The sequence below is a fragment of the Pongo pygmaeus genome, chromosome 5 (genome assembly GCF_028885625.2).
Source record: "Pongo pygmaeus isolate AG05252 chromosome 5, NHGRI_mPonPyg2-v2.0_pri, whole genome shotgun sequence".
NCBI classification, from domain to species: Eukaryota; Metazoa; Chordata; class Mammalia; order Primates; family Hominidae; genus Pongo; species Pongo pygmaeus.
In genome coordinates, this window is record NC_072378.2 from 39,561,969 (window position 1) to 39,575,065 (window position 13,097).

At 52.0% G+C, this 13,097-nt stretch overlaps 1 protein-coding gene across 1 annotated transcript in view; it reads right to left on the bottom strand.

The window, feature by feature from the left end:
- KCNK5 (potassium two pore domain channel subfamily K member 5) overlaps positions 1–13,097 on the bottom strand; it is a 41,865-nt gene that overhangs the window by 6,160 nt on the left and 22,608 nt on the right. Inside the window, exons 3-5 of the mRNA XM_054492452.2 lie at positions 2,200–2,311; positions 923–1,089; positions 498–666 (exon numbers count right to left, since the gene is read on the bottom strand). Of these exons, the coding sequence (XP_054348427.1) occupies positions 498–666; positions 923–1,089; positions 2,200–2,311 (448 nt within the window). The remainder of the gene's footprint in view (positions 1–497; positions 667–922; positions 1,090–2,199; positions 2,312–13,097) is intronic.

Genomic DNA, 13,097 nt, shown 5'->3' on the forward strand with positions numbered 1-13,097 from the left:
AGAAGGCCTCCCTTGTCTTTAAGCTGCTATAGCAGGAACAAAGCCCCAGGCCTCTGAACCATGCCTCCAGGACAGCTCCCTCCGCTCTTGTGAAAGATGAAAGGCTGTTGAGGGTGTGGAGGGGGTGCTGGTGGGCTCAGGGGCTCCCTGGGTAACAGGTACCAACCGTGTAGGCAGAAGGCCCTACTTGCAAGCCCCCCATGAAGCCAAGCTCAGGAGTCATGGGAGAACAGAGGGAGGAGATCAGAGACTGAGCAGAGAGGAAAGGAGGAGGAAAAAAGCCATGTCTGAGAAAGGGAGCCAGAGAGAAAAACAGTCTTTTGCCATTACTCTGGGTCTTTGTTTCCTCTTGCAACTGGCAGAGTGGGTTGAGAATCCCACTGGGTAAGAGAAGCGCCCAGAACATGGAACCCTACCTAGGGCACCCCCAACATAGGTCTGTTGCACTGAAACCAAAGAAGCAGAAAAAGAGGTGGGAGGCACAGGCAGGGACTTACCAGCCACAAAGTCACCGAAGCCGATGGTGGAGATGGTGATGAAGGAGTAGTAGAGGCCCTCGATGTAGTTCCACCCCTCGGTCACCATGAATACGAAGGGTGGGATCACCAGGTGGACTAGGACGCCCCACACGATGAAGATGACTGTGCACGTGATCTGCGCCTTCCGCTGATGGGGAGCAGGAGGCCAAGTCAGACAATAGTGGAGACTTGGAAACCCAGCAAAGGCACCCAGAGGGCTAGGGAGGCAGCTAGAGGAGAGGCTAGCTGGGTACCCAGCCTGACCCAGGAGGGCAAGGAGCTCTGAAACTATCCTCTTGCCATCTGTCCTCACACCCTTGGTCCAATTCCTAGAGCCTTCCTGTCCTCCCCTCACCTGTCATGGTTCCCCCATCTCTGCCCAACACCCAGGGTAGGGGACATACCAGACTCACGCCTCTCTTGGTAAGGAACTGCCCTAGTCTCTTGGCGCGTCCCCCGAAGAACTTGCCCAGGGCACTGATCCACGTCAGGCAGAGCGGCACCCCGAAGAGACCATAGAAGACGCAGAAGAGGCGACCGGCGGGGGTCTTGGGAGCCACATTGCCATATCCTGAGGAAGGAGAGAGTGAGGCCAAGAACAGGAGGGGTGGTCAAACCAGTGGGCCTTGCTTCCAACACACACACAGCCCATTCTCTAAGATAAATTGATATTGATCTATTATCAGTACTTAAGTAATGATATTTCCCTTGATCATACTCTGATCATGATCATTGATAAAGCAATTATGATGACATGAGCTGTATCCATCATACAAGGAGCTCCCTGAAGGCAGGGACTAAGCCTGGTCAACAGGTCTTCCACTAGTCTATATGGTACCACTGTGCAAGTTATAAGACATGCTCTCTGTGTAGATTCCCCAGAAGCACTGTGGTAGATGGTCTCCAAAGATAGCCATCCCCGATTCCCTCCCTTCTTATGCAACTGCTCACATCAAGGTGTCGTCTAATCCTCTTCCCTTGGAATCTGGGCTTTAGTGGCTTGACAATAGAAGCAGTCTAGGCCGCGGAAGAGACGCTGGACAGGTGAGGTCTAAGAAGCCTGCTGCTTTTCGCCTTGGTTCCCAAACACATGCGGAGGCCTTGTGTTTTCATCCCTAGCTAAGCTCCCAGCCAACAGCCAGCATCAACTGTCAAATCTGTGATGGGAGGAGCCATCTGGGCCATCAGATGAGTTTGGCTTTCAGAAGACTCCAGCCCAGCCATTGTTTGACTGCCACTGCACTGGGAGCCCAATCAAGAACCAGCCAGCTGAGCCCAGTCAAGCTCACAGAATGGTGAAAGAGAAGAAGCTGCGTTCTGAGCCAAACTTCTGGACTGGTTGGCTATGTGGCCTGAGAACCGAAACAGACACCCAGCTTGGTAAGTAGTCATGATCTGGGTTTCTGCAATGAGCAGTCTGGTTAATCTCTTGCATGGCTCTGGCCATGAGGCTGTGTCATTGTTTCTGCTCAAAGAGCCCAGGTCGAGACTCATGGAAACCTTCCCAGGCATGATCAGCTACCAAGGACTTACTAAATCCCTAAGAAAGTATCGAAAGAATAGCCTGCAACTGATCTGATTGTACCCGCAACAGGGCTGAGTGACCAGAGCTGGGTTTCTAGAAAGGTTCTGAGGAGCTAGGGCATGGATGTGGGTGTCCTACAGGTCCCAGAAGACTTACCAATGGTGGTAATGACGGTCGCTGCAAAAATCATTGCATTGGGCCAGTTCCAGTTGTTGAAGGTCTGGTTCCCTGTGATGGCCACACCCTGTCCTGCAGCATCAGATACCACCTAAAATGAGAAACAGTAAAGGTCAGAGCTGAGGCCACACTTAACAGATGCTGATTGACAGAACTGCACTAAACTCCTTGTAAGCATTCTCATTTAGTCATCACAATAAGAAGGTGGCAGTGTCTCCATGTTACAGATGAAACATTGTATAGAGGATCAGAGAGGTTACCTGATTTGCCCAAGGTAAAGATATGAACCCAGGCAATCTGGCTCCAAAGTTCATTATTTCACTGAGTCAATGCTTCTCCAACTTACTAGCATGCACCAGGATCACCTGGAAATCTTGTTCAACAGACTGCTGGCCCCTACTACCCCGAGTTTCTGATTTAGGAGGTCTAGAAGGAACATTTCTAAATACACTCCCAGGTGATGCTATGGACAGGGACCACACTTTGAGAACCACTGCACTAGATTAATTCTGCCTCTCCAAAAAAGCACATGTGAGGCAGACACACACAAGGAGGTCCCCTGTGCCCCACCCAGCCCTCCATGGAGGATGTTTTACCTGCAGAGACCAGGTCCTTGTTCAGGGTTGGCTGGGGAGAGGCCCCCCCATATACCCTTCAGCCCACTGTAGGATACCTGCTCAGGTCAGCTCAGTGCCCTGTTGACTTCTCCTCAGAGGGCATGCAAATCAGCAGGTCCTCCTTTCCCCCAGCCTAGGACTCTAATGTACCCTCTCCCCTACGGGATCTCACTTCCCTCCCTTCCCTGTAGCCCTTTCTCTCTCTGCCCTGGGCTGAGCAACTGTCTGGGAAGGGACAGATCAGAGGGTGAGTACATTTCAGGGTGACTCATAACTGTGCTATCAATCCCCAAAGAGCTTCCAGTAACTGTGGATAGCAGGTGAGAGGCCACCTGGGGATGGGATGTACCCCTGGAGATCGCAAGGAGCGGTGGGGCAGAGGTGTGGGGAACTTAACTACTCCTGCAATACTGACAGCTGCAAACCTGTTTCCATCTGACTAGGCGCTAACTCTGCCATCACCAGATGGGTAGGCCATCAAGACCAGAAGCTAGGCATTCAGCCAAATTGCCTATAAAACGAAGATAAGGACTGAGAGAGAAGAGACAGACGAGTGAGGGATAGAAACAGAGGGAGACAGAAAAACCTTGTTTCTAACCTACCCAGTGCATGACTGAGGTTTGGTGGGAAAAAAAGGGCATGGGTGGGTTGTTCTGAAGGAAAGTGTAATTTGCAGAAGTAGCAGCCGGCCTGTGTAAATGGATCTGCACACTCTGCAAAGAATTTTCCATGATGGCATGCTTGTCTGTCAGACCATCAGACCACACCACTCACTGCCCTGCCTCCTCTGGCATTTCACAGCGTCTCCGAGGCTATGAAGGCTGTGCAGCATCAAAGTGGAAAGTGGGGACCATCACATCAAACTCTGGCCGAGGCAGCCCCTGCCCTCAGAGAGCTCCCTGTCTAGCTGGCCAGACCATTTCAATGTGAAATGGCTAAAGGATATTTAGATACTAACAGGCGAACAGGAGAGCTAAAACAAATACTAAGGACCATCCACTGGGTTTCTGGAAACATCAAATCTGTTTGGAGCAAGAGAATGAGGAAGTACCAGGGCCACGTTAATGTTAAACAGATGGCAGAGAAAGCGGAACCACCCAGCTCTCCTTTGGCATCTACCTTTGTTACCTCAGATATCGATCTTGAATGGGACCGGCCTACAAGAAAAGAGTATATAAGAACATACAAGAACATCTTGAAATGATAATTGAAACACTGACCCAAGGTGAGGCTGCAGCACCACCTCTGGTCATCCCCATGGAATCATGGGGAACAGGAAAGATGTCAGAAGACAAGCTGTTCCCATTTTTCACAAAAAGGAAAAGAGTGGATTCTAGAAATTTAGAAAACAAACCTGAACTCTTGCAAACTTCAAAATGGGGAGAGGAGAATGTTTGGAACATGCAGAAGAGGAAGTGGTGGGCACTAGAAACTAGCACAGATTCACCCAGAACAAGTCATGCTCAGCTAAGTGCATCTCCTTTTCAAAGGGTTGCAAAGCCTTGAAGTTCTGTGGAATGTAATCCATCTAGATATCAGCAAGGCAGCTAACAGATGGGCTTAAAGAAATTCATGTGGACAAGACACAGAAATGTCAGTGGAGCCAGGATTAATTGGGTCCATTCAAAGGGAGACAAACAACCCCAGGAGGTATTGATCATTATCAACCCAGACTGAGTCTCCACCATCATGCTTAAGGCCTGGCTTTCTTCAATATTTTAAACCACAGCACAGTGAGGACAGAGATGGTTTACCAATCCAATGTGCAGTGGATGCAAAATTGGGGATAAGAATGGGATGGGAAGATAGCTAACACACAGCAATGGCAGTATCAAGATTCAAAATCATCTGACTGCATATAGGGGCCAAAATCAACAACATACAAGTATCCACTAAAATGTTTAAGTCTTATACTTTGGATTGGAAAAGACTGGTAGAGGATTGAAGGGAAAAGTCCCTGGATATTAGCTGACCATGAATCAACAAACAGTAATCCTACTGTCCTGCTGTCACAAGAAAAGTAAATGCAATCTCAGGCTATGTCAACTCCAGGTCTATCCAGGGCTGGGAGGTAACAAGTCCACTGTTCCTTGCAGGGTCAGGCCACACATGGGGCACCTTGTTTCATTCTGGGTGTCAGACTTCACATGATATGCTAACCAACAGGCCAAAGTCCAAGGGGAGATGGCTGTTTTGGATAATGAGTCTACAAAGGGCTACTCCTTGTAGTAATCAATTTCTGATAATGCAAAGTATTTAGACCAGGGTAGCCAGCATCCATCAGGGGTGTTGTGGAAGGTATGCTGGAACAGGGGTTCTCCACTGGGGTGGTAGCACCTTTTGGAAGTGCCTGGAAATGCTTTCTAAGGAGGAATGTTGCATGTGCCAGGCACTGTTCTAGGCAGTGAGGATACTGCAGTGAAGGGACAGAATCCCTGCCCTCCTCTTATGTTTATTCTAATGCGTGATGGGAGATGCTCTGGCATTGAGAAGGCAGGGGGCTAGAGATGCTAAATGCCCTGCAATTCACAGGACAACCACACCCACAAGGCCAAAAATGCTCCCCCTGGGAAATACTAGTGCCAAAGGTAACCTGTGATTTGGGAATCATTTAGTAAGTGCTAAGGAGACATCAAACAAAAGAACTGGCAAAACAGGGTAACTGAAGAAGGCATTAAGTTTGGGAGTGGGGAGAGGTGGAAGAGCTGGGCTTTCTACCCTTCACCCCACTGACGGTGTGCCCTTTGGGTACCAGCTTGCAGCCTCAGGCCCTGGCTTATCAGGCAGCCACAGCATTATGTGCTTTCCCCATGACTTCCAGTATCATTCTGTGGTTGCCCAGCAAGGGGCAGGCAAAGGAGGCGCTGGAGACAGCCCCTAACTCCCGGGGGCTGCCAGCACTACTCATTCCTTGCAAAGACCCCGTGGTGGCAATTACACCCACTGGGCGGAGAGAGGTTGGTTACCTGGCAGAACCAGGCTAGGTTGTAGAATGTCTGGTTTCAAGTCTGCAAGTTCAAGCCTCCCCGCCTCCCTCTGCCCGGGTCTGCCTGCCCCTGGGCTGCCCCACTGCCCCTTACTGTTGCCTCCTCTGCTGTGGTTCCCAAGCAGCTGGCCTGGGAATCAGCTCAGCTCCACCCAAGTGCTGGTGGAGAGAAGCGGTGCTAGTGCTGCTGTATGTCAGACACCCCTCGCCGGGGCTTTTACACACGTTACCTAACTGGCTTTTCCTGTCATTCTGCCAGGCATCACTTGGCAGAGGAGGAAAGCCAGGCTTAGGGAGCCGAGGTCTGGATGTGAATTTGGGGTGCCAGCTCCTTATTCCCACCGTGTGTATCTGTGGATACCTCACTGATCATGGTTGGGATTACACAAGAAGAGGAGGGGGCTTTAATCGGTCTGCCAGAACAGAAAAGCTGACCCAGGACTGAGGCCATCACTGGGTTAGGGAGAGAGACAAGGGAGAGCCAGGTAAACACCCTGTCAGACAAGGCGTCCCGTCCTCGGGGTTAGGGAAACAGCTTTCGCGGGAGGAGGCGGCCCCTGTTCACTGGCTGGATTCTTTAACTTGGCTCCCAAATTCACACGAGACAATATTTTCATTTTCCATACAAGCCTGGAGAGTAATGGGAAAAAGGGAGCCTGCACAAAGCCCAGGCCCAGCTCTTGTTTGGGAACGGAGTAGAGTTCCCTGTCTCCATCACCGTCACCATAAAGCAGCTGTGATTTACGGAGGGCTTCCTATGTGCCAAGAGTTGGGTGAAGCATTTTATGTGCCTTTAGCTCATTTAGAGAGGACAGATTCTTGCTGGGAAGATACTATAATTTTTTTCTATTTTGCAACTGAGGATTTGAGGCTTTAAGAGGCTAAGAAAGTGCTAAAAACAGTGAAGCCAAGACTAGAACCCAGGCCCATCTGGGTCCTAATTGCTGTTCTCCTATCTCCTGTCCCCATAAAGGCCACAGGAAAGAGGCCTGTGCATACTCCCACCCACTTCCCACCAGCTGAAAAAACAGTGCCCTAAAACCAGTCCAGCCACTCTGACCAGCTCTCATTCTGTTGCTCCAGTGAGGAAACAGCCATGTGTGCCCTTGCCCAGAGCTTCAGATGTCCAGCTGCCCCGACCCCACCTTCCCAGGTGCTCACTGTGCTGACTGAGTAACCTTGACTCCCAGACATCCCCTCATCCCCCAAGGATCTGAGGCTTCCCTTGGCAGTGGTGGGGCATCCCCTTCCTGGAGAGAGGGATCTAGACTGGGGCTTTGGGACATGCCACACACCTTCAGACATGGGCAGGCAGGGCAAGGTGGGGGCTTCCCCTTTACGGGGTGGGATAAGGGAAACCAAAGTCAAGATGTTAGCCTGTTGGGATCACAGCTATCTGGCACCCATAGAGCTACTCCCGGCCCTGCCTCCAGCTCCGCAGCCGCCATCACTTTAGGATCACAGGACTCTTTCTTGCTCTGCAGGATGCAGCCTTAACAGTCTTCCTCCATTCCAGCCTCTGCTAGACTCCTGGATTGTCAGTGGTTCATGGGTTCATGGGTTCATGGGCCAACCCTCCTTTACCATTCCTAGCTGCATCAATTCTTTTTTCTTTTCTTTCTTTTTCTTTTTTTTTTTTTTTTTTTGTGATGGGAGTCTCACTCTGTCGCCCAGGCTGGAGAACAGTGGCATGATCTCAGCTCACTGCAACCTCAGCCTCCTGGGTTTAAGCAATTCTCCTGCCTCAGCATCCCGAGTAGCTGGGATTACAGGCAGGCACCACCATGCCCAGCTAATTTTGTATTTTTAGTAGAAACGGGGTTTCTCCATGTTGGTCAGGCCGGTCTCAAACTCCTGACCTCAGGTGATCCACCTGCCTCGGGCTCCCAAAGTGCTGGGATTACAGGCATGAGCCACCACGCCCAGCAATCAATTCTTAATTCGTGTCAAAGCTCACTTGGCCCTGTAGAGGGACAGTAAAATTGGGCCCTGGAAGGGAAAATAGAGCTGATCCTCTTATGTGCGTGGTGCTTGGTAGTACAGAAAGAAACTTATCATTCCTCTCACCTCCCCTCCCAGCAACCTTGTAAGGAGTGTGGGCATGGCTTACTCATCCTTATTTCATAAATAATACATTGATATTTAAGCACTTATGAAGACAAGCACCTAAATCCACGCACTTCACTTATCTCACAAAATGCCAGTACCCTCTAAAGTAGGTACTATTACTACCCCATCTTACAGATGAGGAAACGGAAGCATTTGCCCAAGGTTCACAGAGCTAGTGAGTTGTGGAGCTGGGATGAGGGCCCAGGTGGCTCCTAACCTCTGCACTATCTAGAGACGGGGGTGAAAGGCATGCAGGTGAGCTTCTAGGTACAAGTGAAACGGCCTACCAGGCAATATCCACAGACACGCAGAGACTCCCCTAGAGTGTCAGCTTCATGGGACAGGGCCTTTTATTTGTTTTGTTTTCCACTGATGTATTCCCTAAACTTAGAACACTGCCTAGCACACAGTAGCTATTCAACAAATATTTATTGAATGAGTGAATAAATACATTTAAATAAATAAGCGTATATTCCCTGGCCTCAACTAACTTGTCCTCTAGTGCCCCTCCATCCCCAACCACTTCCAGCATCCTTCTGCAGTTGGCTTTTCACTAAATTCATCAGTTAAACAAGGTGGAAGCCTGAAGAGCAAGAGGGCAGGAAGGAGAGGCACAGACCCCAGCGGCGGCGGGGCTCACAGGGGCTGCTGAAACCACCAGCATCCAACTGGCCTTGGGTTGCAGAGGTGGGGATCACCAGGCTGAGAGGAGAGGGCAGGGGGCAGGAGCTGGGGAAGGGGCAAGGTGAGGGAGGCAGACAAGAGCCCGGAGGAGAGGGTTCAAGGTGGGAGAGTAATCAGCAGTGGAGTGGGAGAGGTCCCTCAGGTGACTGGGACTGTCCTTCCTGCAGGGAGGCCTGTCCCCTTGGGAAACTCCAGAGAGCAGTGGATGTACCAAGAGCAGGCAAAGGAACAGAAGAGTCAATAGAAACTGCACATCTACTTCCAGCTGACCACTTTCCTTACTGAATCCCAAAGCTCCTCCTCTCTGAGGGCACTCAATCAATCCCATTGGGAGCAGGGCCTCTGCAGCTCAGGTTGAGCTCTATCTAGGAAGCCACAGGGCCATCTTTCAAATGCAGGCCTGTGCTCATGGAAAAGGTGGAACCAACCTGGATTTGAATCAGACGGGTCTCTTGATGGCTGGCAGCAAGCCTCTGGGTAAATAACTTAGCCTCCTTGCCTTACTTTCTCTGTCTGCAAAATAACACCTACTCTGCACATATGAAAAGCACCTAGGACACAGTAAACACTGGATAAATGTATCTGCAATCAATATTGTGATTCACATGTGTGTCCGTCAGGAACAAGACCCTGCAGAGATCTGAGACCCAGGAGCAAAGCTGCTCACCCCCAAAGCTGAAGCAGAGGGGCTGGCATATCCTGGACAAGCAGTAGAGAAGGACTAGGGATTTCAAGCCCTGTGCCTGGAAGACAAGAAAGGGTGAGAACACTATCCCCAACCTTCTTTACAACTGCCACCTCTTCCTATTTCCCCATTTTAACAGAGAAAACTGTCGATTTTCAGCCTGATCCATCAGCTCCCTCAGGCCACATGGAGGAAGGGACTGTGGCTCCAGAGATGTTCCCTGGCCACCTGATGGCTGGGAGTCAGGGGCAGAGGGAAACGGGCAAGACCAAGATGCCTCACCCCATCCCTCAGAAGCCCCATCTCTCCCGGCCTCTGCCCCTCAGAGGCTCACAGCCACCCTGGCCAGTTTCCCGTCCAACCAAGTAAGTTGGGCAGGGCTGCTGAGGGAAAGAAATGCCACCACTGGTCCCATCCTGTCTTCACCGCTTCCCCCTGCATCACCCCTGGCAGCCGCCGGTACCTCCCCAGGTGAGGCTGAGGCCGGGAGGTGTTAGATGGCAGCTTCTCTGAACTCTAGTCCAACTCCCTCCCAGCCCCCACCCAGCGTGAACATGAAGCAAGACAATGGGCAGTGGCTCTCGGTACAGGCTGCCCAGTGGATCCCCTTGGAGGTTAAATAAATGCTATGCCTGGTCCCCAGCCGCAGATATTCTGTTGACCTGGCACAGCTTTTAGAAAGCTCCAGAAGTGATTCTAATATGCAGGGGCTGCCCTAGTGGAAGCTGACAGGGGAAGGGAGGCTCAGGCCTTCTCCATCTTCCTGTCTAAAAAGGAGTATGCAGGGCAGAGAGAAGGAATTCTTGGTATTTTCCTCACTGCCTCTCCCCCCGGGTCAGGTGACCAAGGTGTGGCTTGGAGGGCAGCTATAGTTTACGAGCAAGGTATTGGCAAGGGCCCAGTGGTGCCACCCTGATACCTGTACCAGCAGCCAGCCCAGCTCGCCTGAGCTTTGTCTCTCCCAGGGAAGGAGCAGATACCGGACCAAAGGCAGCAGGGCCACACCCGTCTCCTCGAAGACCAGAGCTGGGCTGTTGCAAAGCGGACTTTGTTAACTTGTGGTTGCTTATCTCTTTCCTCAGATTTGCTCTGATATCTATCTGGAGTATGGATCACATTTGAGAAGAAGGCAGGCAGGCCAAATCAATGGCTGGAGGTTTTGGTGTGCTAGGACGTCAGCGCAGGGCCTAAAGACCCAGGCTCGGCTCAGCTCTGCCAGTACTGTCTTGAGATCCTCAAAGAATCTTTGATTGCTTTGCCTGGCTGCTTCTCTGTAAAATGAGGAGGTTGGACTATGACTACTGGAGTCCCCCTGCCTGGGCAGGTGATACCTCCCCTACCTCCTCTCCACAGCACATTCAAGAAAATGCATTTCTATCCTCAGGACTTAGCTCATCGGTCACCATACTACTTCTTCTTAACCTGGACTGCAAACTGAGATCATCTGAGAGAGCTTGGAAAAATACTCCTGCCCGGGTCCTGCCCCTAGAGATGCCAACAGAAATAGTCTGGGGCTTGAACTGCGAACCAGGATGCTTCAAAGCTCCCCCAGGTGATTCTAATCTTATGTTCAGCCAAGTTTCAAAAGCACTGCCCTAGATCCAATCCACTCTCCCTCGTTAGGGACTTGAGCGCAGCCCCACCCCTGACGTTAGCACAGGGCAGGCTGTGCATGCACACAGGCAGAACTATCCTCTTGTCCACCTTTGGGCTTCCCCCAGCCTGCCCTCCTGGGCCATCTCTCAGCAGTCTCTGCAGAGCCCAGAGGCACTGCTAGGTCTCACACTCAGGAGGGCAAGCCCCTGCCAGATGGGAGCAGGTTTTCAGCAGAAACTCTGGGCTTCCGACTTTCACAGGCCTGGGAGCCCTGTCCTCATTGGGAGGAACAAAGAAAACAAAGCAGGTGACCCTGCCCGCATTGTTCTCAGGCTGGGACGGTAATCCCCCAGGGCAGGGGGCAGCTGGGCGTCCCTCCTGTGAGAACAAGCCCAGGGCAGAGCTGACCTGAGGTTGCAGGTTTGGCTAAGGCAAGCAGTGAAGGGCTGGTGGGGCCCGAGCTCAGGATGGAATGTCAGCATGTGCTCTCAGGCACCTGGAGGGCTGAGCTTATCAGCGACTGACACTGGAAATCCCTGTGCGGGCAGACACAGGGGACCTCGAGGGCCCCTTCCTGGTCCCACAGCACTGCTGTGTGCCTGAGAAGTGGCCCTGGGGAGCAGGAAAGAGCCCCCTCCCTCTCAAACACACATACCAGATGACCCTCTGAAGCCATGCTCTCAAAATCTACCCCTGCCTCATCTTCTCAGGGAAGGTGGGATGTGTCCAGAGAGGCTTAAATGACAAGAGGGACATCCTTCATTTACCTGTAGCTTCTCTACCCCAATTCACAACCACTGCCCTGCCCAGGGTGGCTGTGGCCCAGGTCCATGGTCCTGTGCTGGTGTCTCTGCCCTATCTGGGACACTGAGGCCTGGATTTGTGACTTTGTCCCCTTCTCTGCCCCCAGAGTTCAGATCCCAGGGGTGTCTGACACCTCTCTGCCCTGACCGATGCCAAGAGGTGTCTCCCAATTAGTGGGACAACAGTGTCAGCAGGGACAGGAAACAGTTTTAGCTGGGATCCCTTCAGCCTGTCCAGCTGGGCAGAGCAGCCTCCTCCATTCCTCCATAAGGCCGTGGGTCACTAGGAAGAGGCCTTACTTCTAAGGTGGGGTTGGAGAGCTCTAGCCCAAGCCCCTGCACTTGGATTGGGCCCCTGGCACATTGTCCTTTCCAGGGAAGCCAGCAGTGCTCTCAGGCCTGGCTCACTCCTCCCTGACTTGGTTAATAAGGGCCTGCGTCGGCATTTCCCCACCAAAACCCCACATTCATCAAGCACCTCTCACACCCATAACGCCTCTACCACCGTCTCATCTGAGACCTAAGACCTAAGGGAAACCAGACAAAATGGATACACTATTCCCATTCTGTAGATGAGGAATCTACAGAGAGGCTAGAAAGATGGTGAAGCAAGCTGGCGACCCAGCACAGAGCAGGTGAGGCCCTGTCCACAGAACAACCAGCCCTCCACTTGCCACCCGGAACTGGGCTGAGAAACACCAACCAAAGCACAGCAGGGAAGGTGCAGGTAGACACTGGTGACATAGCAGAGATAAAGGGCTGTGCTGTGCGGTCACACCCATGGATCTGACCTGACTGTATGAGTTAGGGTAAGCGCGTGCCTACGCTGCCTGCCCCATTCCCCTGCAGATGCCTCAGATTTACCTTGACCTTGGGGTGGGGTCAAGGATCAGCCACAGGAAGCCACCAGCCACTCAAGGTTTCTAAAAACAGTCCTTGGAGCAGGCCAGAAAGGAGGCTGTGGGAACTGCTGACTCACCACCTCCCCATCCCGGGCCAATGACCTGAGGGAGGTGCAGTTCACGGGCCGCCCAGCTGCCCCTCGCATGCTGGCCTGCTTCCTGTCCTCCCAAACCCAGGTCTGCACTGGCACACAAGCTGGGCCGGCCAGTCCCTCCAACACAAATAGCAAGCGTGGGGCCCTCTGTGAGCAGCACAGGGGAGAGGGCAGAGGGGAAAGGCCACATCTGGGTTCAAAATCCTGACTCCAGCATCCACTAGCGGGTTACCTGGGGCATGTCTTATCACCTCTCTGAGCTTAACACTCCGTATCTGGAAAACAAGAGTCACGGCTTCACTGTGTTGGCACGTTGATTACAAAAAATGATGAACGGCTCAGTGCTGGGCACATGGGGCGTGTTCCAGAAACGAGCACTGGGAAGGAAAGTAAACGTGAC